Source organism: Myodes glareolus, chromosome 6 (assembly GCF_982192425.1).
Source record: "Myodes glareolus chromosome 6, mMyoGla1.1, whole genome shotgun sequence".
Classification (NCBI taxonomy): Eukaryota; Metazoa; Chordata; class Mammalia; order Rodentia; family Cricetidae; genus Myodes; species Myodes glareolus.
In genome coordinates, this window is record NC_142031.1 from 106,699,830 (window position 1) to 106,726,723 (window position 26,894).

General features: G+C 45.7%; 1 protein-coding gene across 1 annotated transcript; it reads right to left on the reverse strand.

Annotated features, from left to right (window-relative positions):
* Positions 1 to 4,438: 4,438 nt before the first annotated feature.
* Positions 4,439 to 7,438, reverse strand: Prr15 (proline rich 15). The gene is made up of 2 exons (XM_048440375.3): positions 7,001 to 7,438; positions 4,439 to 5,548 (listed from the first exon to the last, which is right to left on the reverse strand). Exon 2 carries the CDS (start codon positions 5,391 to 5,393, stop codon positions 5,013 to 5,015), a length of 381 nt encoding a protein of 126 aa, XP_048296332.2. The 5' UTR covers positions 5,394 to 5,548; positions 7,001 to 7,438; the 3' UTR covers positions 4,439 to 5,012.
* Between the last annotated feature and the right edge of the window lie 19,456 nt (positions 7,439 to 26,894).

Sequence of the window (26,894 nt, forward strand, 5' to 3'; positions counted from 1 at the left end):
TGGTTCTCATTGGCCGGGAGCATGCCAATCAGGCTAAGAGGGCGGGCCAGAAAAAGCACAGGGATCTGACTGTTCCTAACTCGCCAAAGCTAAAATTACAGGCACTTGCCACCTTGCTTGACTTTTTGTGTGTTTGCATGCTTGTACAGCAAGTATTTCCCAACTGAGCTAGAGCTGGGTCCTCAGTCCCGAAAACACACCTTTCAGTGCTAATTTGCAGCAGTAGCTGCACTCGCATTTCACCACGATAAAGAAACTCAGTGCTCCTAGCTCGCAGGAGTACATAAATGACAGCAAGGTGGTGGCAGCACCTGACCCCCAGGTAGCTAGTTCCTTCCGTTTTTAAGGTAAACACTGAACACTATATAATTTTACTACCAGCGGTTTAAAATAGCAGCACAAGAAAGAGGCCTTTAAAGCTGGGATATAAACCCCACCTCTCGTTTTATGATAGAGTAAGTAAGTCCCCAGGTTACTACGACTTCCAGAAGAGTAAGTCGGAGAAGGCACAAGAACAGGTGTCCTGGAAAGCCCAGAGGGTTTCCCCTGGCCATCCTCGGGAGGAGGGTGTGAGCCAATGTTACGCTTACTCCCTGGCTCCTGGGAGACACATTTAATCCAGGGTGTTTGTGACACAAGGCTAAATCCCTTTGGAAAAAGCACAGCCATTGGTACTTGATCCCTTACCCAGTCCGTCAGGACTGCAGATTTTCATTTTTGCCTTCCTTAGTGTGAAACTTAGCAGTTTTGAGACAGAAACATTTAACTTAAGGATCAACAGTCATGTTCTATACCCCAGAGATAAAGAGTCACCTTCCTAGGATCATATTATTTCGTGGGGCTCGGCCAAAAAACTCTGGCATAATGATCGTGAGCCCAGTTTTACCTGTAGCCTGATTCAGTTAGATCCCTTGCTTGGCATACCCATAGGGACTGCTTGTCTTTGGCCTGCAGTGTTCTCAGTCTTCCAGTACAAATGCCCAACTGCCTCGGCTAAGGTCAGGCGCACAGAGTTTCCTCACGTTCCTCTCTCAGAGATGAGCTGTGGCTGCCTGCACGTGCTAGGTACTCTGAGCTCTGAATCTTCAGGGGTTGCTGAAGCTCTCCCAGTGCCTCTCGGAGTCCCCTTCTCTGCACTGCTGAGCCTCCTTGGAATGCTCATGCTATGACTCAAAGCAAAGGTGAGAATGGAGCCGGAAGGGGCAGAGCCAAAGCCACAAGGGCAGTGCTGCCCCAGGGCAGCCAGCACGACAAGTTCACAGTGAGTTCCAGAAAAAGTGTGCTTGTAAGTTGACGTTTCTAACGACCCCACTTTCTACTTGCTATTGAGATAAATTTGTCCCCCCAAAACATTTAAAATTGAATATAGTTCTTATAAAACATTTCATGAAAAGACTTAGAAATCAGTTTCTATTCTGACTGCTTATTCTAATTGTAGGAAGGTTCATTGAGTTGCTAGCCTAGAGTATGACTTTGGGTCTGGTTAATTTTTGTGTGTGGTATTTTTTTTCCAAGACTTTTATTTTTGAATAATAAAAACTTTATAAAATTTTTACAACTTAGCTTAGTATACCTACCAAGCTAGGATTTTGTGTTCTGGCTTTCAGTGTGGCTCACATGCTTTAGAAAAAAGAACATTTTTGTTTCCGTTGAAGGTCCTTGGTCCCTGGATATACGTGACCATTCACTTACCTTCTTTTTGCTCACCTTTTTCTTGACATTCTTTCTGTTCATTGTTTGATCTGTTTCAAAGCATCAATATGCTCTTCTGTGCATCTCAAGAAACTATTTCTGACGCGGCCTGGGCCAATGTCCCCACCCACTTCTAGTTTTACATCTTTCTTCTAAAGACTGGGCAGGACCCAAGGTGCTAACCTCACCTAATGTCTCAAAATAAAGCCTTAAAAAGCAAACAAACAAACAAGAAAACCAAAACTGCCCAAATGCTGATACTGAACCTGAGTATTCCCCTGTATACCCAGAACAGAGTCCCAGGGCTTTTGAAGTGAAAGCCAGAGTTGGGTGAGAAACAGGACAAACACAAAGGGACAGCCAGGGGACCTGAAATGTGAGTCACTGCTCAGTCACCAGCTTTGCAAAGAGACTCACCCTGGCAAAACTATCCATGTAATTGTCATGGTTACAAGACTGTTTACGGAACACACCACCGGGCTTTTGTGTTTCCTTTCATATCACTCAGAAGGCACATTCGTCAATTTTCTGTACCGGTTTCCAAATTTGGGAGTGAAATTTTCACTTAGAAAGACATTTAAAAGAACCCAAAATGTCTAATTCAATGAACTTCAAATTCATTCCGAAGCAATGTCTCGTTGTTTACCGTAAGGGTGCAAGGTTTAAGAAGTGTTGGAAGTCTGTATGAATTCTGGGAATGTAATGAATTGCCTGGCAAGCACAAAAATCCCAGAAAGACACTTGGTGAGATTATCTTATCTTACTCATGATCTTATTAGTCTACCAATTTTGTGTGGTTTCAAATTTCCCTGACTTGGGATTAAATCAGTGTGTTCTTCCTGATGCATAATTCAGGGGCACTTGAGAGCGATGTAATTACAAACCTCAGCGGCAGACTGTGAATTGCACTCAGTGTCATAACTGCCTGGAGCAGGGCTTCCTTTCAGAATAGTGGGGTAAGGATGTCATGTTCCTAAGTCCTACGCTCTGGGCCTGCGATTGGATATCCATGCAGTTACAGAGTTGGATGGGATCCAGCACCACACACGGAAGCCGGGAAAATGCCAGCGCTTTTGTGGATTTAGAAGAATTCTAAAGGAGAAGCAGAAGAGTTCTTTTTTTAAAAAAAGACCTATTTATTTATGTATATGGGTGTTTTGTCTGAATGCAGATCTCCACCCCAGAAGAGGGCATCAGATCCCGTTGGGCCACAGTGATAGATGGTTCTGAGTCCACATGTGGACTGGGATCTCAGTTCAGGTCCTCTGGAAGAGCAGCCAGCGTACTCTTAACCACTGAGCCATCTCTCCAGGCCTGAAACTTTAACACAGTTCATGAAAGTGCAGGTAGAAGATTTTTGAATTATGCAAGTGCAGACCCAGTTTTACAGATGAGAACAGTCTTGACTTGCGGTCTTCCTGAGGGCAGAGTCCATTTTACACAGGTGCCTATTCTAGTTTCAATTTCCCGCTAGCTGAAACTGACTTGTCTTGTAAAGTTTCTCCAGAACCTTCTTCCTCAGCATCTAACTGCGCACTCCAGCCCGCACTCCCCACCACCTACTCAATCTTTCGTCCATTTTGATTTTTCAACTCTCCTTCATTTGAATTTAAACATAGGAAGTCCATTTAAAACCATTGGAAATCTTCCTCATCCAAGAAGCCCACGCACTGGAGATACTGGCCACATGCTTTCTGGTCCTAAATGCACTTTGAAAGTTTTGTCATGCTTACAAAGACTATAAAACAATAAGAGGGAAAATGCAGTTTTCCCCATTCCAGTGTAAGGTATTTGTAATCACCAGGGCAGTAACCTCCAGGATTTTCTTTCGGAGGAAGGTCTTAGGTATGTAGAAACTGAGGTATCAGATCATTAACTCCATTATGTACGGTGGAGCCCAATCTCGTCATTCATGTCAATGCGCATTAGCCAGCCTCATCAAATATCTCTGTGAGCTGTCTTTAGATAGCCAACGTTCTTTTACCATTTCATAAATAAATAATTCAATAACAACACCCCAGGCTTCATATGTAAAAGATGGAGCCTCCCCACCTGTTTCCTTGTTACTAACTAAAAGGACAGCCCTTCTGGTGTGGGCGATGTCTCTGCGTTTGTTTGTGAAGGACGGGGATTGTGCAGAGAAGAGTTCTTGGTGCCTCTTTCTAGGGTACCAAACTCTTGCAATTTGCTGAAAGCGGGTGGTATTCATTTCCTCCTCTGCTGGAAGTTCATAATAAGAACAAACAGGTAGATTTTGTTTTGTTTTTAAGAATCTTCGGCTTGACAGATCAAAGGCCTTGAAACTAGATAAATGTGGACTCAGGCTAAATGACAAAGGCTTTGAAGCAACAGGTGGGGAAGGCAGCTCTGCACAGAGTAAATGAGCTCAGCCCATGCGTTAAAATGTTTTTGGACAATTCCGGCGGGGTTCACAATGGATAGTGAAAAGGACGCATTATTGGCTTTGTGAGTTACTCTGGGGAAACACACCGAAGGAACAGGAGAGTTTAGGTAGCATGAATTGGTCCCTCCCTTCCATTGAATTTGGTTGGCAAATTGAAATATCTGGCAAACTGGTTCCAGCTGGGTGTTGCCGGTTTCTCGAAAAGTTCTTGGGCTAGCAGCTTTCCAACAGTAGCTGCGTGGCCAATAATTAACCTTGTCACTTAGGGACCTTGCAGGCCTGTTTCTCAGTATGACGAGCTTCAGAGTTAGAACAGGAAAAAACACAAAGTCACCTTAAGTCTTACAGTTCAACAGTTTTAATGGTGCACAATAAACCGTCATACAGCATTGTGGTCCTCATTTAAAACAACCTTCTGAATGCTTCTAAACTGAGGGGGGAGGGGAGATTCCATCCCTTCAATAGGAATAAATCTAGGGTAGTACCCTAAAGTGCATTTCTCAATCATTAAAAACAGTACTGTAATTTGCTCTCCGGAGTCCCCGGCAAGGGCATGGCTTCCACATTTGGGAAGTCAGAGAGATGGTCACATACTCATTGCCTCTGAAAGAGCCATCCAGCCTTTTTAGTCCCACAGGTGACAGGAACAACAGCAATGCCTCAGAACAACTTTTTAAAAAGCCAACTTCCTCAGAAGCAACTGTCTACCCTCCCCACAAATAAATACTTACTAGTCTTTGAGTCACGGACTATTGAAGACTCAGCTGACACTTCATTTTCTAGAAAAAAAATTTAAATCTTTTAAGGCCTTTGGCCCCCTGAATATTCTGAAGTTGGGTAAGACATCAAGTACCAGGGCTCAGGTAATAGTGTTTTTCTCTCCTCAGAGAGAGACAGTCCTGGAAGCTTGTTCAGGCTATTGCTTGTCCTCCTGGGGGTAATCCGGAAAATCGGCCTCCTCCTCGGGGGACCTGTCTCCTTCGGGAAGCAGTGTGGCGCGTACTTTCCTCTTCTCCTTAAATCGGCCAGAGCGTGAGATCTTCAAATTACGCCGGCTGTTGCCTGATTTCTCCTCACCCAACTTATCTGACTCGGGTGGCTCTCCCGCGTTCCCAAGGACATCGGAGTGCTGGTTGTCTCCAGAGCTGCTAGTCCGTTTCAAGTAAGGCAGTGTGTGATCCTCCGCCTCTGGCTTAACATGAGGCTGTGCTCCCACGGTGACTTCTTTGCTTTTTTTCCTGGTTAGAGATTTCCACCAGGGGCTGGAGTTGCTGGTGGAGCCGCTACTGTCCGCCATGGTCCGCACTCTTGGGGACCACGGTCGCTCCGCGTGGGGAAGGGCCTGGGCCAGGACGTCCCTCCCCCTCACTTGGTGGTCTCAAGACAGTTCACTTCGGCCTTCCCAGGATTCTTCCACGCTGGCAGGCTGCCTGGTGGGAATCGAAGAGCGCCCTGCACAGAGAGGAAAAGAAAACTTGAGTTGGTCGAGTAACAGGCTCCCCATTCTCCTTTCCTATGATTTGGGTTTCCAAGCCACGGCGCCGCAGTATGCGCGGTGAACCTGGTGACCTCCCGCTAGATACCGCCTGATCTACAAATATCTCCTCAACCTTTGCCTTCGCTCCCTAGTAAGTGCAGTAGCCCCCCAGTAGACGGCCTGACCATCTTGATCAACCTGGCTCCAAAGGGATTATGGCCCGGCCTGCCACTCCACCTGACTGTAGGACCACTATAGGTGCCCACCTGCCCTTGAACCCCTATTCTTCAGAGGAACAACGGAGGAGGACTGTTATGCCGGAGCGGGCTAAAACCGTTTCCTACGATGTTGAAAGATGATGCTTGGGAGTGTATCCAACTGAGAAAGCCAGACGCCTAAGCATATTGTGCTTACACCGAACTGCTTCAAACCACTTCTGCCTTGTGACTTTCAGAGGCCGTCTAGACTGAACTTCCTTTGAAAACCGCCATCCTACTCTTCCTTTTACTCCCTAGAGGCCAATATCGCGCTGGTAGGAAGGCCGCGGACCCCAGCCTGTCTTCCCTTAGCTCTCCAACTCTCAAGCGTTTTAGTTATAAACTAAAGACTTCTGGTACTTTCCCTTGAGCGGTTCCATCCTCCAAAAGAGAGAGCGCAACCAGAACTCCAGAAAAATATCCTTTTTTTTTCCCCAAACAGTGAATAACGGGTCCCCCAAACCTCTAATACTGCAAGCCAGACCACTGGCACACTTCCCGGGCGCCTGCAACTGGACACGACCACCGAGAGTGGGCAGGGCTCTCGAGCACCGCCCATTTCTAGATTTCGATTCCGAGCTCCACATCCCACGCGCGGCGAGCTTCTAGGATTCGAGAGTGCTCAAAAGACGGAATCTTGGGCCGCCCGTTTGCTGTTGCAGGTTCTCCCGGAACTGCCCGAGAGAGGAAGTCTCTGTGCCTAAGGGAGACAGTGCCGGGGCCACTGGCACTATCTCCTCCCCAGGATGCCCCAACTCGAAAGCAGAAGCGGCCCAAAATTGAATCCCTATGAACGGCGCCTATACCCTCAGTCACCGTCTGCAATGCGGTTTGCAAACATCCTACTCCCTCCTACCTTGCAGATTGGAAAAACAAACCCTTGCCCCCAAGGCATTTATTAATAGTGGCCGTGGTCCGCCACTACGCCGTGGTCCTCCACCCGACACTTTCTTCCCCACAGTGATCAACTTGGTGTGCAGGGAAAGACTTTGTGAGCATCGCACAAGGAAAAGATGACAAATAATGTAAAAGTAGGCAGAGCACTGTTCTGGGGGCCTCTCCTCTGGCAGCAGGAGGAGGGGCACCGCCAGGCATGGGGCAGCATTCCCAAGGGACATTGAAGCTCTAGGGTCTGTCTAGTCAGATGCAGAGGAACTCTGGTTCGCTCACCTGTAGGGGCTTTCAGGGTCACCAAGGGACGTCTAGGGACTGCCTGAAGCTTAGGCGCTGTGCCGGTTGGCGCGGTCTCGGAGAAATGCAGGAATCGTTGTTGCTGGTCTGGCTCAACACCTTTGATTCCCGCACACTGCGGGGACAACCCAGGGCTGGCAGCACGGTCCGCTTAGGTCGCAGGGGCTGTCAGATCCGCTGCCCCAGGGCAAGTCCAGAAAGCTTTTCCTGGTGGGAGTCTCACATTCTGGGGCGCGTCCCTTCTCCCTGCTTGCACTGTTCCCGGGCCGCTGAGAGATGGAACCTCGGCCGCCGACTCCTGCGCACTCGCTCTTCCTGAGCGTCCGTAGGAACGCGCCGAGACATCTGCCCACCTGCTGGTGGCTGGCCAAGGGACTGAGACGCCAGAACCGCGGAGGCGGGGAGGGTCAGGGTGGGACAGGAGGCGGCCACCCAGCTACAGGTGCAGGTAGGCGCTGGCGTTCCCGCCCTCCTAAGGACCAGATTGGACGAGGTCGCGTACGTGACTTCAGCCTTGAGGACTCTGATTGGAGAAAAAGCTGTACTGAGCCGCGCCCTGTCCGTGTTCCGTTCTTGCTCTATGGTTTGAGTCCCAGGCGTTTAAGTTTTCTAATTCCAAGCGCTGATTCAAACTCGGACATGTTAGAGAGTTTCAAACGCTCTCGGTTAAAAGGTTGAATGTTACGAAACATGTCCTTGCTGTCATTGGGCGCTATTCCTAGCACTGAGTAGATTCACCCTCTTGTTCATCACAGCACCCCAGGACAGGGCACTGTGACCCTCTCCAGGCCTGCAAGGAAACTTTGGCACGGGAAGGTTAAACAGTTGCCCAGGATTGTCTGCTGAAGCGGAAAGGAGCAAGGTTGGAGTTTTGACTCTAGCTTAACCGCCACGTGATAGCAGCCTGTGGGTGCTGGGTTCTTACCATGGTACTATCATTCAGGTTTGAGAGTCCAACGAACCGACAGCTTCCCGAAATATAATTCCAGCCCTGAGTCACTGCGAGAGTGAGGCAGTGGGCTCCATCACTGTGCAGGGCGCTTCAGGTGGGTGATTATTTGACTATAGTATTAGAGGAGACGTTTATTTCTGATGAAGGAGAAGCTACAATTTGCTCCACCGCCTTGCAGGATGTCTTGAAAGAGCGATTCTTGGGCTCTCTGAGCTCACGGACGTACAAGTAGTACTCCTGGGCTCTAAGATATGCAGTCCAGGCAGAGCACTTTCGGCAGAGTAAACCTGGTGGGAGACAAGACGCCTACTCAACTCCCCTGCAATGTAGATTTGATAGGCAGGAATTTTACAGAGCTTTTCAATACACCAAGGAGGAGAAAAATACAAGGACTCTGTTGATGCCTTAGTTTGGGTTTAAATTAAAAAAAAGAGGAACGCAGCTCTGTGTATTTGAGCAGTGATTTGTTTCTTACCAGAGATTAATAACTCCCCCTCCCTCCCACCCTCCAACCCTCCCTTTTCTTCTCCTTTCTTCCTTTCTTTATTGATGACATTTCACTATGTAACAGAGACTGGCCTCAAACTCTGGCATACCACCAAACCTGACTCCTTGTGGGTAACTTTAAAGTACAGACATTGAATCAGGACACTAGGGCTGGGTAAGTCTAGCCTCCAGCATTGAGGGGAGGACTCTCTCCAGAGAAAGATGCCAAATGATAAGAAAAATTTGCCTAGGGTCTCACCACCATTTACAGAGGAGACTGGAGACTGGGTACTGTTGAGCACGTGGGTGAGAGAAGGAAGACACCAGGAGGAGAACACCAGCTTGCTGATTGGTTTCTCACCCAGTGTGGTTTTGACAAAACCACAGGCATTTTCTCAATAAACAGATCCTTCACTTCTCAGTAAGACAGCTCCTTATTTACATTCAACAACGTCAAATGTCTCTGCTGTGTTTTGTGGGTTGTGTCAAAGCACCTCCTAAACAAGATAAACCCCACCTGGGGTGAATGGGAACATGAATTGGTAAAGCCAGGGGGAACTGAGCTGAGGCACAGGAAATGGGGACCAGCCCGGGTAAACAGCCGGTACAGGAGCCTCGAGGTGTGAAGAGTGCTGTGGTTCTGCTGTGGTTCCCAAGGCTTAGACACCAGGCAGGTGATGTGAGTGCCGAGTGGCTGATGTGAAGTAGGAGGCAAGGCTGGACCACTGAACGCCACACAGGCTTCCAAGGATAGCCAGGAATGTGGCTCAACACAGACTCATATCAGCTGCTTTCTCAGGCACAATAAATGATAGCCCGCTTTAAGGGATGAGTTTCTAGAAGGCGGACATTGGATATTAGAAATTAAAACCAGACTTTTGGAGCCTAGAGTTGACATTCTCTCTTAGCAAACCTGAAATGTCCAGAGGGGCTGTGGAAACGGATTACATCTTTGCATTTCTACAGTAGGACTGGCTCGGGAAAGGGTACTGAGCAAATGCCTGAGTAATATGACCAGTCAAAATGGGAGAAACCAAAGTCCCCTCCACTCACTCCAAGAGAGCTGGGATATATCTTGGCTTTGCACTTACTGTACCTAGTTTTCACAAGTCCTGATCTTACCCTTCTTTCCTTTCTTCCCTCCCTTCCTCCCTCGCTTCCTTTCTTTCTTTAGTTCCTGCCTTTCTCCTTTTTTATGGACTAGACATGCAGCCTCCAGCAGTCACTTGGCATGTTGTATTGTGCCTTCTGTGCATTCCCATCAGTGTCGGATTCGTTTAACCTTTTAGAGTGGACACTGCAACCAGGCATGAACTGAGAATCCACCGCTTTCGGCATCTCATCTCCTCGCCACATTACTGGACCGTCTATAGATGTTCCTTTCTTAATGGTTTTATAAGCAGTTGATCTAAGCAAGGCCAAATTTTGTCCAGAGTCTGCTCTCTCTGCAAGTTAGTCCCCACAGCTGAGACTTTGAGCAGGCCTACTCCTCTCTCTTTTTCCATGTGTCCTGTCATCAGATCATAGGTCTGGAAGTCATAGCTTCTCTGTCCCTTTCTTCACAAAGTTATTTCATTCACAATGCTGGTGGCAGGGACTGGCTAGGACTCCATTTAGCTTTCCTGCAGGGCAGGGGTAGTGGTGTCTCTGCTGGATCTTTCTTTCAACAACAGATGTCCTTGGCACAGGTACATGGCTTTCTTTTCTTTTTTTTAAAAAAAAATTTTATTTATTTATTTATTATGTATACAATATTCTATCTGTGTGTATGTCTGCAGGCCAGAAGAGGGCACCAGACCTCATTACAGATGGCTGTGAGTCACCATGTGGTTGCTGGGAATTGAACTCAGGACCTTTGGAAGAGCAGGTAATGCTCTTAACCACTGAGCCATCTCTCCAGTCCATGGCTTTCTTTTCATGTTGCTGAAGATGCAACCCTGGAACTTGAGGATGCTAGGCAAACCCCACCTCTAACCTACATCTCTCCACTCACCAGCCTTCCTTCTTGTTGAACCCAACCAACTCTCCTCCTTGTCAGTCTAGTTTTCAAATGGAACTGACCACATTTCTTTCTCGCCTGGTTCTCAGATGTATTGTCTTCTTGGGCTGATGATGGAGGAGTGTTAACTGTCTATGTGTTACTTTCATTGGTTAATAAAGAAACTGCCTTGGCTTTTGATAGGATAGCAGCTTAGATAGGTGGAGTAGACAGAACAGAATGCTGGGAGGAAGAAGGCAATGAGGCAGTCGCCATGACTCTCCTCTCCAAGACAGCTGCAGGTTAGAATCCTCCTGGTAAGCCACCACCTCGTGGTGCTACACAGATTATTAGAAATGGGTTAGGTCAATATGTAAGAGTTAGCTAATAAGAGGCTACAGATAATGGGCCAAGCAGTGTTTAAAAGAATACAGTTTCCGTGTAATTATTTCGGGTATAAGCTAGCTGGGATCCGGGTGGCGGGAAAGCAGCCCGCTGTTCCTTTTACAGGCTGACGTCAACACTCTTCACTGTAACTCACAGGGAGGTGTGGCATCCACCTCTTTCACCAACATGGCTTCTCAGCATCCCTGGGATTGAGAAAGCACACACTGACACTCTGCCTTGGTCCATCTGCAATGCCAACACCAACAACTTCCTCTTAAAGCAACCACTATTTTGGCCTTCTTTCCCCCCATGGCGGCTCCTTCTTCACCTCCCTTCCCACTGATAATCTCAGGGAAAGCTGTCATATCTATCTATCTATCTATCTATCTATCTATCTATCTATCTATCTATCTATCTATCTTTCACTGTTCCAATGAGGTCAGTATTATGCCACACACTACCTATGTGTTCTTTCTTTCAATCCTAACAACAACTGGTAGTTATTACAGAAAATGTAAGTGGTACTTTGGGTAGAATACCTTATGGAGGTAGAGCCAGGATGCAGGATGAGGCAACTCGGCACCAGAGCCAGAGCTTAGATTTTGTTGAGATTCAGCCATTCTGATGATCGCTGCCTTGCTCACGGCCTTAAATATCATTTCCAAGAAGGTGAGTCCAGCTTATGTCTCTCTGAATTACAAAACTGCATGTTTCTTGATATTTCACCATCAGGTAATATTGTAATGGTTTGAATGAGAAGTGTTCCCATAGTCTTAGACCATTTCGTTCTCAATTGCTGGTTCTGTTTGGGGTGGAGGTTTAGGTGGTAAACCTTGCTGGAGGAAGCTGTCATCAGGTGTGGGCTTTCAGAGGCTAAATCCTCACCCTATAGCAAGTTTGCTCTCTTTGTTTACTGATTCTAGCTCAAATGTGAGTTCTTAGTTTTTGTTCATGCTGCCATGCCTGATGCTTTTGTCCATAATAGATTCTTATCCCCCTGGAACCATAAGACCAAATACAATCTTCCTTCTGTAAACTGCCTTGGTCTTTATTTAAGATAAAGATAAAGATAAAACAGCAATGTTTTATTATTTATTTTATTACAGCAATGGAAAAGTAACCAGCACACACAGCAATTAAAACACATGTAAAGCAGGATCTCTCAGCATCATCTCTTAAATCAATTACCTGCCCTTATTTTAGAATCTTCTGTCCAAATGATTGCCTTTGTAATAGTGCAAACCTGAATGCAAGGTCTTAGTCCATTTGGCCACTATGGCAACAGACCACAGCCTAGTGTGATGGTTAATTTGTGTTATCAACTAGACTGGATTTAGCATCAACTAAGAGCTACACTGTCATAGGTAGGACCATCTCAAAGAGTGTGATCTATGACTGAGCAGAAAAGGGGAAAGGAGAAAGTGAGTGAGAACCAGCATTCATTTCTCTCTGCTTCCTGATTGTGATGCAATGCGACCAGCTAGTTCCCATTCTTGCCACTGTGGTGTCCTGGCTAGCCTTTTGTCAACTTGATACAAGCTAGAGTTGTCTGGAAAGAGGAACCTTGGTTGAAAGACAATGCCTCCATCAGACTGTCTAGAGGCAAGTCTGTTGGGCATTTTCTTAAGTAATGATTGATGTGGGAGGAGCTAGACCACCGTGGGCAGTGCTGTTCCTGGATGGGATAAGGAAGCAAACTGAGCAGGCTTTGGGGAGCAAGTCAGTATGCGTTCCTCCATAGCGTCTGCTTCAGTTCCTGTCACCAGCTTCTGCTCTGACTTCTGCTCACCATATACTATGAGGTGACACGAACCCTTTCTTCCCCTAGGTGACTTTGATCGTGTTCTCTACCACAGCAATAGAAACCTAACATAAGCCACATGACTTCCCCACCATGTTGAGCCTTGTTCTCAAATCCTAAGTCCAAACAGGTCCTTCCTTCTTTAAGTTGTTTCTCTTAGATATTTTGTCACAGCAATGGGACAAAAGCAACTAACGCCACTAGGAAGTTCACAAATGCTGGAAATGTTATCTCTCGCTGTTCTGGAGACTGAGTAACCTCAGATTAAGGTGCCAGCAGGGCCAGTGTCTGGTGACCTTTTTTGTTCATAATTAGGCCTCCAGGAGCTTCCTGTGGTCTTTTACAGAGGCATTAATTCTGTCTTGAGAAAAGGCCTCACTTCTAGGCCTTTTCATTACTCAAGGCATGAAAGTTTTTTTCAGTATTACTCAGTATGCAAATATGGATTATTTTTCATTTTGTAGTCTTCAGTTTATTTGATTCTTTACTCAGTTTTTAATAACTCTCAGCCAGTTTTCAAGCCTTACTAGCTGCCTCAGTCTTTCTTTTGATTTGCCTTCTTATTCTATCCAGCTATGGTCTCGAGTTTGCAGTCCCCCCTCCCCTTTTGGCTTTCTGGGATGCGTTCTGGATTATTTCTTTGGATCCACATGGTGATATACTCTCTCTTTTATGCTGCCCCTAAAAAGTGGTTAAATCTCTCCCTTAGTTTATACATGCTCTCTAGTTTTACTTCAGATATGAAGAAGGAAGCTAAAAAGAAATCCCACACTAGCTCAGAATTGAGTATAATAAAGGGTTATTTATTTAGGGGTAGACTCACACATCATAGTCCTATGCATGAATGGGAAACAGCACCCGAATCGAGCAACCAGAAGAGAATGAGTGTGTGCTTTACATAGGCATTTATAATATAAAGGCCACACCCAAGTGGGCTGGTATCGTAAAGGCTCCTGGATGGAGGAGTTCCTACAGCACAGAAATGTTGTCATTATAGTATTCTATTTCTTGAAGCTGTATATATATTCTATGTGTATATTATATATATATATTTCTTTAAATACAACCTACATAAACTCTATTTATTCAAAAGTTTGAAGCCTTTGTAAGCTATGGTGGTTTGAAAGAAAATAGCCCACAAAGGGAGCGACACTATTAGGAGGTGCAGTTTTGTTGGGGTAGGTGTGGCCTTGTTGGAAGAAGTTTGTCACTCTGGAAGCAGACTTTGAGGTCTCATATATGCTCAAGCTACACCCAGTGAGACAGACCACTTCCTGTTGCCTGTGAGTCAACAGGGCTTTCAGCTATTTCTCCAGCACCACGTCTGCCTGCACACTACCATGCCCTGCCATGATGATAATGGTCTAAACCCCTGAAAATGTAATTGTTTTTTCTTCGTGAATTGCCATAGTCATGGTGTCTCTTCACAGCCATAAAAACCCTAACTAAAAGAGAAATCTTTGTCTTTTCTGACAGTTTCTATCACAGAGTCTTCTTTCTTGGTATTCTTGAACATCATACTTTGTTTTCTGACTTCCTGGTTATTGGCAGGGATTATTTAAGGCACAAGGCAAATATGACTTATAGGCTCTTCAAGCATTCAGAGGAGTTAGCACATAGAAGAACCACAAGTTCACAGCTTGGGTTCGTTTTAGGCAAAGAAAACAAATGTACGCAAGCAGGAGTCTGTATCCACACTCTCTGGGGACACGTCCATCAATGCTTTTACTCCCCGCCCCATATCCAGTCTTTTCTGTTCTTCTGTAACTTAACTGTGCATGCAGACCCGTGGGAAGATGAACAGAGAGATCTTTTGCTATGTCATGCCCTCAGAGAAGTCATCGGGCCCCCTGGGGACTTGGAGTTAATGAGGACAGCGTCTTCTATCAATCTTTACCTTGGGTGAGTGCTTGGCTGCTTGGCTTGTGAAAATGTCCCGTGTGCTTCTAGAAGCCACCAAGACAGAAGTTGTGTCCGTGTTTATCTATCTCAGTGGAGAATCCATCCAACAACCTGGCTCGTGCCCCCACCGAGAGCAGAGACTGTGCTTTAATTATATTATACATCTCGCTTGGTCACTTGTCTCCTTTGATTGACTTTCTTGCTCGTTTATTTGTTTAATCACTGGACTCCCTCACTAGATAGTAGTTCCGTTTTCTGTAACCATCATTTCCACCACTTATAGTATGCTCAAAGTCTAACCAACTCTGAGCAAACTATACATATTCATTTGTCCTAAAAATTCCAGGACTTGGACATTATTCGTATTATAGATCAAGAAATGGAGGGATAATGAACTTACTACTTTGCAGAGATCACACAGCTGGTTGGTGTCAGAACTGGCACGTGCCCCTAGGAAGACTGCTTCAGAGTGAAGGGACACAACCCAGCACTCCGTGCACCTCTCCATGAAAGGAAAGACGTGTCACTGATGAACCTTTGTACCTGGCATGGTGCCTGTAACAGTATCCTCGGTATTGCTCGGTATTGTTGAGTAAGCTATCGTAGAAGACATAACTATGGATTCTCTGGTTAGAAAATGATTGATTTGCAAAGAAGAAAAACAATAAAAGTGCAGCGAAATGCTGTTGATCATTCTGCGGGATAACAGCTTGATTTCTCTTTAATTCTGACACGTGAGTGGGTTGGTAGAACAAATCTGGCTTTGTTTGTTTATTTTTTGTTGCTAGCATATTGGAAGAAAGCGATCATGTTAAAATAACATCGGGGAGACTTGGGTTAGATGGGAAAAATACAGGGATATTACATTAGAGGGTTGTTGCTGAGGCTTTGTTAGAAACTGAACTGAAGGAATTCAGAACTGGACATTCCCCAGCAAGGCCCAATAAGACATCTGACCTTGCCCGGGAAACAAGAACCCAGCTTTAGTGTTTGTCAGAATACTGTTGATGTCGGTGGAAGTCACGAGCTATCGTTTAAGGCAGGCTCTCCTGATGGTCACCTGATTCCTGGTCAGGGCTCCTTGCAAAAAATTACCCAATTTCTGCTGTTATTCACGTCCCTGTGCAAAGTGCCAGTTCCGTTACGCCCGGTTTGCCGGACCATGTTTTCTCTTCTGTGGTCAGCCAATGTGTCAGCACCATGAGTCACATACGCACAACAGAGGTGGCTATCTGATGAATGGGTAACCTGGCCATGGAGGTGGTCTTTTGGTTTTCTCACCTTTGTTAAGACCATTGTCCATCGTATAGGGGCAGCAACCCACAAGGAATCACTACTTTCCTTTCTTGGGGCCGTCAGGGGGGTGAGTGATGTTTGTGGTGCTCAGGTGTCCTCGGGAGAAGCACAGGGGCATCTCTTTTGCATATTTTCACTTAGTGAGCATTCAGGCTTCTGCACACAGAAGCAATTTCATTTACATAGTAAGAAGAAGTACCTGAGCTGTGACTGGGAAGCCTTTGTAATAACAGTAAGCTTTGACTCTCACTGCAGGCTTCTCACTTCAGTGGCCAGAGCCTCTCCGAGAAACGTGCACCCTTAGTTTTACAGGGCCATCTTGAAAGTTAAAGCAGTGTCTTCAAGGTCACCAGACTTGAGAGGTGGAGCAATTTTGAGCAGGCTTCAGTTCGTCTCTACGGTGTTTGCACCATGCGCCTACTCAAGTCTTGACTTGCATTTAGTTAATCATTAGATCGATAAACTTTTGTTGCTCTAAGGCTATCAGTAGAGTCATACTTCAAAAATTTTGATTAGGTCACTGTCTTTTTTTTTATGATATATTTTCTTTCATGTGCATTGGTGTTTTGTCTGCATGTATGTCTCTGTGTGTGTGTGTGTGTGTGTGTGTGTGTGTGTGTGTGTGTGAGATCTTGGAATTACAGACAGTTGTGAGCCGCCTTGTGGGTGCTGGGAATTGAACCTGGGTTCTCGAGAAAAGCAGTCAGTCCTCTTAACCGCTGAGCAATCTCTCCAGCCCCCTAGGTCACTGTCTTCTAACTTTCCCTTTCAGACAAGGCTGAATTACACAGCGTTCCTAGGTAACGCTGCCCTCTGGAATCATAGAGCGCTCAAAACAGAGTGTGGATTAGCTGAGATGACTGCAATAGTATGAGTTTCTTACAAAAGAGACTTGATGGCTGGGTTGGATGCTGGCTGGGTGGCTTTTAAAAAATTGCATGGTGTCTCCAGGCTCTGCTTTCTTTATATGTAAAGTGGGGGTAATTTCATCTGCTTCTCTGGGTGGCAGCTAGGATTAAAGTAGACAGTATGCTTATTCAGTTCCCTAGCAGACTGGCTCTACTCACCCAGTGAGTACTTGTTTTTTCTGTGACTAATTTCATTTTTTGTCTAAAATTTGTGTAAGTAAACCTTATCCATTCCATTAGTCAGTCAACCAACCAACTAACCCACCAATCCATCAGTCAATTCCGAAGTATTTCGAAAGTCACAGCAAAACCTAACAAAGTGCTCCCAGTATTGTTTGCTGGCCTTGGCTGGTTTCTGCCTCTGACGGCATCAGTTACTATAGAATATATATCATACGACAATTTGTTCTGAGTCACGCTGCTTTCAGGAGCATCCTCAATGACTTCATCCAACCAGGCAGAAGTTTTCTGGATATGACCCAGGACAAGTCTTTATCTCTAAGCACCCAAATTGCCTCTCCTAGTTAAGGAGGGAAGTGCGCTGGGGTAAGCCCGAGAGCAACAACACAAGGAAAGATTAACAAGGGACAGGTAGAGGTCCTCAGAGGTGAGGTCACTATCAGACTGAAGTTCTGGGGTCTCAATAAATCACCTGCATCACAGAGTCAGACAGGAGAAGGGAGTGGAGTAATGTCTCTGATATCTCAGACACCATGACTCTCTTCTGTTTCTATTTTATTAAAATAGTGTATGCTTATACATTTAAGGGCGGAATGTTGTTAAAATATTTGTAGAAAATCACAGGGATTCACTGGATCTAAAAAGATGACTCAGTGATTAAGAACACATACTGTTCTTGCGGAGGACCCACGTTCAAGCTCAGTCCCTACTCCGAAGTCAGGACAGGAACTCAAAGAGGGCAGAATCCCAGAGGCAGGAGCTGATGTAGAGGTCATGAAGGGGTGAGACTTAGTGACTTGCTTCCAATTGCTTGCTCAGCCTACATTCTTATAGAACCCAGGACCAGTACTCTAAGGAGGGCACCACTCACCATGGCCTGGGCCCTCCCACATTGATCGCTAAATGAGAAAATGCCTTACAGCCGGATCTTAAGGAATCAGTTCCTCAGCTGAGGCTCCTTCCTCTGATGACCCCAGCTTATATCAAGTCGACACACAAACCCACCCAGTACAGTCCCTTACCTTAGTCCTTCCCACAATTATCTCCTCTACAGTTTCCAATAATTTTGACTTCACTTTGGTATTCACAGTTCTCCGTACCTCTAAACATTGTGATATTACGCTTTCTTTTGCTTTACCACACATGAAACAGTCCTAGCAAGATAACTGAACGCTTAGCTCGCCCGCGTCACGGTGACTCTCTTTCTCTTCCTTCATACTCCTCCCAGAAAACATTTCGTAGGTTTCATTTAATTGCTTACTCCAGGCTTATAGGGTGCCTATGTAGATATTGTTTAGGTTAAACATTGAAATCTACAGACACACATTTACTCCCCAAGTTTCTTTTCATGAAACGGTTGATTTTTAAAATAAGAATTTCTATTTGTTTACCTTGCCCCTCTCTGCCCCTCCAGCCGCCGTTTAGTGCATTCTGTGGTTTGGGCCTGGTGGTCGGCCTCAGGCTTGTGTGCTGAAGAGATACTCCTGAGCCAGTGCTGCCGTTTAGAAGATTGTGGCGGGTGGGGGGAAGCCTTTGAGAAGGTGTAACCACAGGCCCCTGCTGTCCTAAACTTAGCTGTCCTCCCCACCTTCCGCGACAGACTGTCTCCCATGAAATCATGAGCCCAAATCCCTCCACATCTGAGTTGTTTTTATTGGCTACCTTGTCACAGTGGCGTGGACAGTAAGCAATACAGTGTACTTCTTTACTGGCTTAATCACAGCAACACTGTTTGTCTCTTGTTTTTTCTTGGAAAACCACTCTTGGGTACCTCCTCGCTCCTTCACTCTGGGCTGACTTCTTTCCGGATGCCTGCACACACTGCCCCTGATGGCTTGAGTTTGAGTCCACAGTTCCTGCACTGGAGCGTCCCTCTTTCTTGGGGTACCTTGCTTTGGGGGAGCATATCAGCGGGTGGGGGTATTAAAAATATAAGACATGCCTCCTTTAAGACCCCAGTTCTACTCACTCCCTTTTCTGATCAGGTTGTTTTTCTTGATGTTTTGTTTTATTTTGGTTTCTTTTTTTTTTGAGTTCTTTTGTATATTTGACATGTTAGTTCTCTGTCAAACATAACTGACAAAGATTTTTTTCCTGTTCCCGTCTCTTTATTCAGTTGACAGTTTCCTTGGCTACACAGAAACTTTTTAACTTCATGAGGTCTCATTTGTCAACTGCCTTACTTTCTAAATGACCAGGGTCCTCTTTAGAAAACCTGTGCTTCTGTCCTGCAGCACACTTCCTGTACTACATTCCTGTTGTATGTCTCCTATAGCACACCTCCTATAGTGCACTTCCTGTTGTATGTCTCCTATAGCACACCTCCTATAGTGCACTTCCTGTTGCATGTCTCCTATAGCACACCTCCTATAGTGCACTTCCTATTGCATATCTCCTATAGCACACCTCCTATAGTGCACTTCCTGTTGCATATCTCCTATAGCACACCTCCTATAGTGCATGCACTGTCGCAAATTTTCTGTAGCACACTTTCCCTAGCTCCTTTGGGCTTAGTTCTGAGCTTCTTGAGTCATCTGCAGTGGAATCTGTGCAGGATCTAATTGCATCCTTGTACGTGTTGATTTCCCGTTTTCTTAGCACCGTTTGTTGAGGATTCTTTTGTTTCTCCACTATGGTTTTTGGCTTGTCAAAACCAAAATCTTTGGCTGAGATTTCTTGAATTTATGTCTGGATACTCTCTCTATTCTGCTCCACTGATCTGTTTTCATCCAACACTGTGTTGCTTTATTGCTCTGGCTTCCTTGTTCAGCTTGAGATCAGGCATGGTAATGCTCTCAGTGCATTTTCCTCTTCTTCAAGATGGCTTTGCCTAGTCACAGAACACAGAGGAACGAAAAAAGATAGTTTGGAATTCATAAATAACTCAAAACAAATCAGGAGAGCTGAGACAAATTCAATAGAAACCTGGTAAAACTTAAGAATGGCCAGTTTCACAGAGGAGACAAATGGTCATTAAAGCAAAAGAATTGTTCAACTTCAGTGGGAATCAAGGAAATCAGAATTAAAACAAAATCATGGTATTTTTATTTCACCAGTTTATCAAAAAATATTTAACTATGATAATGCCAAGTATTAACAAGGACATGAAGTGTGGACACACCCGAGCATGGCTGGGGAGAAGATGGTTGGTGCCCCCACTGGGGAGCATGCTGTGCTAGTCAATTGATCACAATCTTGCTTCATGACCTAGCCCTCCACTTGAAGCAGGTGCAGAGCTTAATCTGGGGATGTTAGGCACCACTAGACAAATGGAAACGACCTAGTGTCTATCTCTCACATTAGAAATGTTCAATGACTTAATAAGGCATTTCACAACAGCGAGAGTGGATGGACGAGATCTATGGGTCAGTATGGATATTTTCCAAAAACATGGAGAGAAAAGATCGCTTGTAGACTTACGTAATCACAATGCTACTTGTATAAACCATGCATCTCCTAACACGTGAAATAAGACATAAAATATGTCCAAGAATAGTGGAGGCTGGGAAAATGGGGTAAGACCTCTAATTTATTTAGAACTTTAAAAATATCTCAGTGAGATACAAATGGACTGGGTGTGAAAGGGTTCTAGGGAAGGCATGCTCATTGGAGCCTTGACTGTGTGTCTGGCTTTCAGCCTAGTTTAGGCAGAAGGGATTTGGACAGGACATTAGGTACCTTGCTGAATCTTGAAGCTAATTTAGAGTTGCTGACAGATAGCATTCAAAGGCAGTATGGGTGTTTTCGAGGTACGCATGTGCATTCTCACAGGAGGATGGGCAGAGGAGCCCGAAGATGGGGATGGGGTACCGAGGTGTGTGTGTGTGGAGTGGCCGTGCTTCACACCTGTTCAATATCATCTGCCCTCAGGGACAACTCTATGAAGTAGAAGGGTTGAACAGGTAGGCAGCCAGGCATTCGTCTTCATGTTTCAAAAGAGAGAAACCTAATACTCAGAAATGTTCGAAAGCCTTGACCCTGGGCCAAGCCACGGCTCTAAATCCAGTGCTCCTGCAGGGACACACATTGCTTTCAATAGAAAGTGGGTCTATCCCTCTGTGCAGGGCAGATGCACATTTTCAGATGCTCCTGTTTCTCCACCATTTTTACCCTCCACTGCACCCAAATGGGGATTTTATTTGTGGTAGGAGTACACACCATTAAGCCTGGGGTTCCACTGTATATGAGGTACCATTCCAGGTAGAAGCAGGACCAAAATTCCTGCCCTCATGAGGCTGAGTTTAAACAGTGCTGCCTCAGCAAAGTTGTGGAGTTGGACATTTGGAGTCAGTCCTGAGTGACTCAAGGAGGTTCAGAGGATTCCATGCATCCCTTAAGAATGGAACCATCTGCATAATGTTGTATAGCCACTGTCCCCTTATCAGGGAATTCTATTTCCCCTCCATTATCAAGATACCTTAAGTAAAGCAGACCCATCTGTGGGTTCCACCCAAATCTGCGCCTCCCTCCTCCTGGTATGGATTGTGTGCCTTCCGTACCTCACCATGAGCTTGGGGCAAGGGTCTGGGAGTTAAACAGACAGACAGACACACACACACACACACACACACACACACACACACACAGAGAGAGAGAGAGAGAGAGAGAGAGAGAGAGAGAGAGAGAGAGAGAGATCTGGGTCATTCGCCAAGAAATAGCCGAATGCCAAATTTATTTAGCTTCCGCCAGGTTAATATACTCTTTTCCCCAGAAGAGAATACTCCCTCCCAGCCAGATGTGAGAGCACAGTGCGAACAGCCTGACACCTGTGAGGAATTCCTCCGCAGGCAGGGGGTGCTAGCAAGAGCCCAGTGACAGACAGTTAAAAGAGGTTTAGGCGCCTTGGGAACCCTTCTTTGCAGGTGGGAAATTACCATATCAAAGATAAAACGAGGCTCAAGGCTAATTAATCAGGCTGGTAGAGCAAGCACAGAAACTAGCAGGAAGCTTGGCTGGTTAGCGTAAACAGTCCTTGCATTTAGCGTTTTGCTCCTCAAGGAGCAGGGGAAAACCCTGGGATCCAACACCCATCCTTGGCTCAGGTAAAAATTCTGATTTTTTTTTCCAAGATAGGGTTTCTCTGTAGCTTTGGAGCCTGTCCTATAACCTACTTTGTAGACCAGGCTGGCCTCAAGCTCACAGAGATCTGCCTGATCTTAATCTCAGTTTGCCAAACTTTATCTTGTAATGATATTGCTTGGGGTATTAACTAAAAAATTAAGTTTGCAGAGCCCCAAACCTGAGCCATGCCCAATACCATGACTTATTAACAAGTCCTACCTCGGTTTCAAGATCCAGCCATAGCACTCTTGGATGCTCCATCCTACCGCAAGGACACTCACTCAATTGTGCTCATTGAGGTTTTATTCACTATAGCCAGAGACTGGAAAGAACCTAGGTGTCCCTCAAACGGAGAATGGAAAGAAAATGTGGGACATTTCCACAAGGGGGTATCGCCCAGCTGTTAAAGAAAATGACATCATCAGATTTGCAGGCAAATGGATGGAACTAGAAAAAAAAATAAATCTATATGAAATATGAGCAGTAGAGCTATCCAACAGGAAAGGTAATTAAAAATTATTATGTATATGTGTGTACAGGGCTATGGGTATATGTGCTGTGTGCATACAGGTGCCCTCACAGGCCCGAAGGGGGTGTCAGGTCCCCTGGAGCTACGTTCAAGCAATTGTGAGCTGCACAATGTGGATGCTGGGAACTGAACTGAAGTTTTCTTTGGGAGAAGTACTCACGGTTAACCACTGAGCCATCTCTCCAGCCTCAGTCAGGAAAATTTTGTGGCATGTGAAATAAAACTCTAATTTAAAAGGACTTAAACGACCGGGCTGTGGTGGAGCACACCTTTAACCCCAACACTCAGAGTGGCAGAGGTAGGCAGATCTCTGTGAGTTTGAGACTAGCCTGCTCTACAGAGTGACTTCCAGGACAGCCAAAGCTACGCAGAGAAACCTTGTCTTGAGATAAAGCGCGGGGGGGGGGGGGACTAAAAAAATACATTTGCTAGCTAAACAGGAAGTCTAGCTATAGGACCCATCCATGCCTAGATCTGTCTTCCTGTCAGCCAGCATTTTTCTCAAAGTTTGACTTGGGGGTTTCCATGGCTGCTTTGCCCCAACTAATGGCAAAGAACCCTTTCTAGGCACCCTCATAAGCTGTCAATCACACTGACCAGGATGGTTTTGCATGTGCCAGGCTAAGTCAGGTGAGGGCAATGAGATCAGCAGGGATGGTCACACATGGTGGTTCACAAAGAAAGATCCCATGGACACCAAGACCTAGGCCTTGTTAATAAGTCAAGGTATTATCCCTGTCTCACAGTTAGGAGTCCCACAAAAGCACCAGGCTAACAGCCGCAGCATAGACCCGGAGGACGCAGCGCGGACCCCTGCAGGCACTGTGCTTGTCACTTTTGTCTCTGCGAGCCCATGTGAGACCTGCTCAGTTGATTCAGTGGACTGTATTTATGCCATTGATGCTAACACACAGACTAAACTCCCAACATCTCCCTGCAGATGCCGCTTCTCTTCTGGGTTCTCTTATTTTCTTAAAAAAATTACTTAGTGATGGGCTGGAGAGATGGCTCAGTGGTTGAGAGCATTGCCTGCTCTTCCGAAGGTCCTGAGTTCAATTCCCAGCAACCACATGGTGGCTCACAACCATCTGAAATGAGGTCTGGTGCCCTCTTCTGGCCTTCAGGCATACATGCAGACAGAATACTGTATACATAATAAATAAATTTAAAAAAAAAATTACTTAGTGATGGAAACCAGAAGTCATGGTTTCCATATGAGACCCTGTCCTTTGAACTTGCCCTGGTCGGTAGGTCCTGACTGCCTCCCAAAGAGCTCACAGCTGGATCTCCTCTCGTCCCTCATGTCGTGAGTGAGCTGAGCCTACTGCACAACCTGAACTAGCATCCTAACCGGCACAGAGCCTCCCGGCTTCTATTTTCTGTTTTGTCTTGCCACTTGATGGATCTTTCATCCTTTTGCTTGGTACACGGCCTCTTCCATCTCTCAGGCTGGCCTGAGTATTTGCTCTCATCCCCTTTCCTCTCTACTCCTACTTCAGTGTTCCAAACCACCCATACGCTCTCTCACACACCATGGCTGACCCTTCCTGCACTCTCAGTCAGGGACAGTGTGGGAGGGTACGTGGATATGTGCCGTGTGCTACTTATGCAAGCGGCAGCCATGAGTCTTCTCTCATGGCATTTGTATTTTGGTGGGAGGCAGCTGTATATATAATTACCATAGTTTGAGATATCCTGTATTAGTAATAGAAAAACAAGTCATCAGTAGGAAGGCAACAAAGAGGAATCTGGAGTGTGATAAAAATATTTTCAACCCAAATCAGGAAAGCAATTTAATACTGCTAGCTACCTTAGTCTACTCATGCTTGTGCAGGATAATTTTATGTCAATATGACAGATGCTAGGGTCACCAGAGGGGGCCTCAGTTGAGAAAATGCCTTCACAAGATCAGGCAAAGACAGCCTGTAGGGCATTTTCTTAATTAGTGATTGATGTGGGAGGGCCCAGTCTTTTGTGGGTGGTGCCATCCCTGGGCTATGGGTCCTTGGTGCTATAAGAAAGCAGGCTGAGCAAGTCAGTAAGCAGCACCCTTCCATGGCTTCTCCATCAGCTCCTGCCTCTAGGTTCCTGCCTTGTTTGGGTTCCTGTCCTGAATTCTTTTGTTGATGAACAGAGATGTGGAAGTGTAAGCCAAATAACCCCCGCCCCCTGAAATTGCTTTGGTTATAGCAGCTCATCCTAGCAACAGTAATCCTAACTAAGTCAGTGTTGTTAGAACAAAATGCCACAGGCTGGGTGGTTCGTAAACAACAGTTATCACTTCCATTTCTGGACGGTGAGAAGTCAAGGGCAAAATGCCAGGAGGCTTGTTGTCTGATGATGCACTCTTCCTGGGTCACAAGCAGTCATTATCACGCAGTGGAGAAGACAGGAGAGCTCTCTGGGTTCTCTTTTATGAGGACACTAATTCCAGTAGCAAGACCCTGCCTTTATGATCTAACCACCCCTGGAAAGCTCGGCCTCCAAGTACCATGGTACTAGGAACAGGTTTCAGCATATGAACTTGGGAGAGGGGAACACAAACAGTAAGACCACAGCACGCTGGTTTGTATTTACAAAGCATCTAACCAAGCAAACCTGTCCAGAACACCGGGTCTAACTATGTTAGATGTCTTAAGCCTGGCAGATACAAGAGAACAGTGAGTACAAGGACATTGTGATGCTAAGCAGACTATATGATGTGTATAAAAGATTTGTTTCATTTTTATTTATGTGCATACATGTGTCTCTCTGGGTCTATGTAAGCATGTGCATGGGTGCTCATGGAGGGCACTGACTCTCTGGCAGCTGGAGTGACGGGCAGTTGTGAGTCATCAAACATGAGTAACTGGAAACTGAACTCTGGTCCTTTGCAGGAGCAGCACTCTGACCCACTGACCCATCCTCCAGCCCCTGGGATGGGATATTTTCTAAAGAGCTCATGGAAACCCTCAGGGTTCTATTACATTGCCATGGGTCTCACCTTCCCCTCTCCTCGGTCTCTCCTTCTCTCCTGAAGGTTAGTATTTTGGGGATGTCTTCCTGGTTTTTCTGGGTGCCCCCTATGAGTTCTCTGTCATTATGCCCCCTGAGTCATTCCAAAACTGGTTATCTGGAGCTCAGAAATCAGCAATTACTTGGAAACAGCCCTGGCAGTTCCATGCCATCAGGTCCAGCCTTTCCTATGTCTCCTCCTCCGCCCCGGTGACACCCAGTTCTTGTATGTGCCTTTTGTTTTAGCAAACACTGCGTGGTTGCCGAAGGAGCAACTGACCATTCGATCAGATTCTTCAAGCTAATCTACAGTCAAACTTCTCAACTTCACTTCCTAACTGCAACCCAATCATGTTTACCTCTACCTGGTCCTGGCTACCAGCATCTCAGTCTTGTTGCTATGGGCAACGACTGATGCCAGTTGTTGTTCCCTGCATGTTCCCACATTCTCTGAGGGACTGCAGTCAAGTAATCCACATTTCCTTTCTGACTCATCCTTATTGTGCACCACGTGTGTATGAGTAGGGGCACCTGTGTGCCACGACATTTGTGTGTAGGTCAGAGGTCAACTTCAGGAAATTGCTTCTCTTTTTCCACCAGGAGTTGGAGACCAAACACAGATTAACAAGCATTTGTAGCAAGTACTTGGACTCATTTAGCCACCCCAGTAGTCTCAAGTCCTCTTTATTTATTTTGTTCATTGTAATTGTGTGTGTGTGTTTGTGTGGTGTATGAGTGTGATTTAAGTGTGCCATAGTATGTGTGTGTATGAGAGAGGACAACTTTGCTGAATCAGTGGCATGGATTCATTCTGAGTCTGGAACCTGAGTTGCCAGATGTATGGCAGGAACCTTTATGTGTGGAACCATCTCATAGATTCCTAAGAACATGTATCATATGCTGGGATATAACAGAAGAGAAACGAATGGAAACATCCGTGGACGTTGCCAGTCTGAGGTTCAGTGACTAGAGTATGTTAGTGTTGGTTTCTTGGTTTTGCTGAGGGTGCCCTGGTTTCACAGGACAGTGGCCTTATGGGAAACTGGCTCACAGCTATGTAAAAACTCTCTAGTATCTTGACCACTGTTCTGTAAATATAAGACAGACAACTTAAATGTTTCTATGGAAACATTACTGACTCCTGCACCCCTTAGAGACTGAAATCCTCAGCATGGCCAGGTTTCTCTTCCAGCCACACTAAAATCATTTAATTCTTTCCATGAGAGAAGCCTTTTCCTTGCCTCTAGGTTTTCACAGTAAGGGACGCTGGACACAAGTTTGGTGGAAGCTAATACATGTTACATTTTAAAAACTAAAGAACACCTATAAATTAGATTTTGATAGGGATTGGATTGGATAAACCACTCACATTGGTTTTCAGTGGAGTCAGGACAGCCCA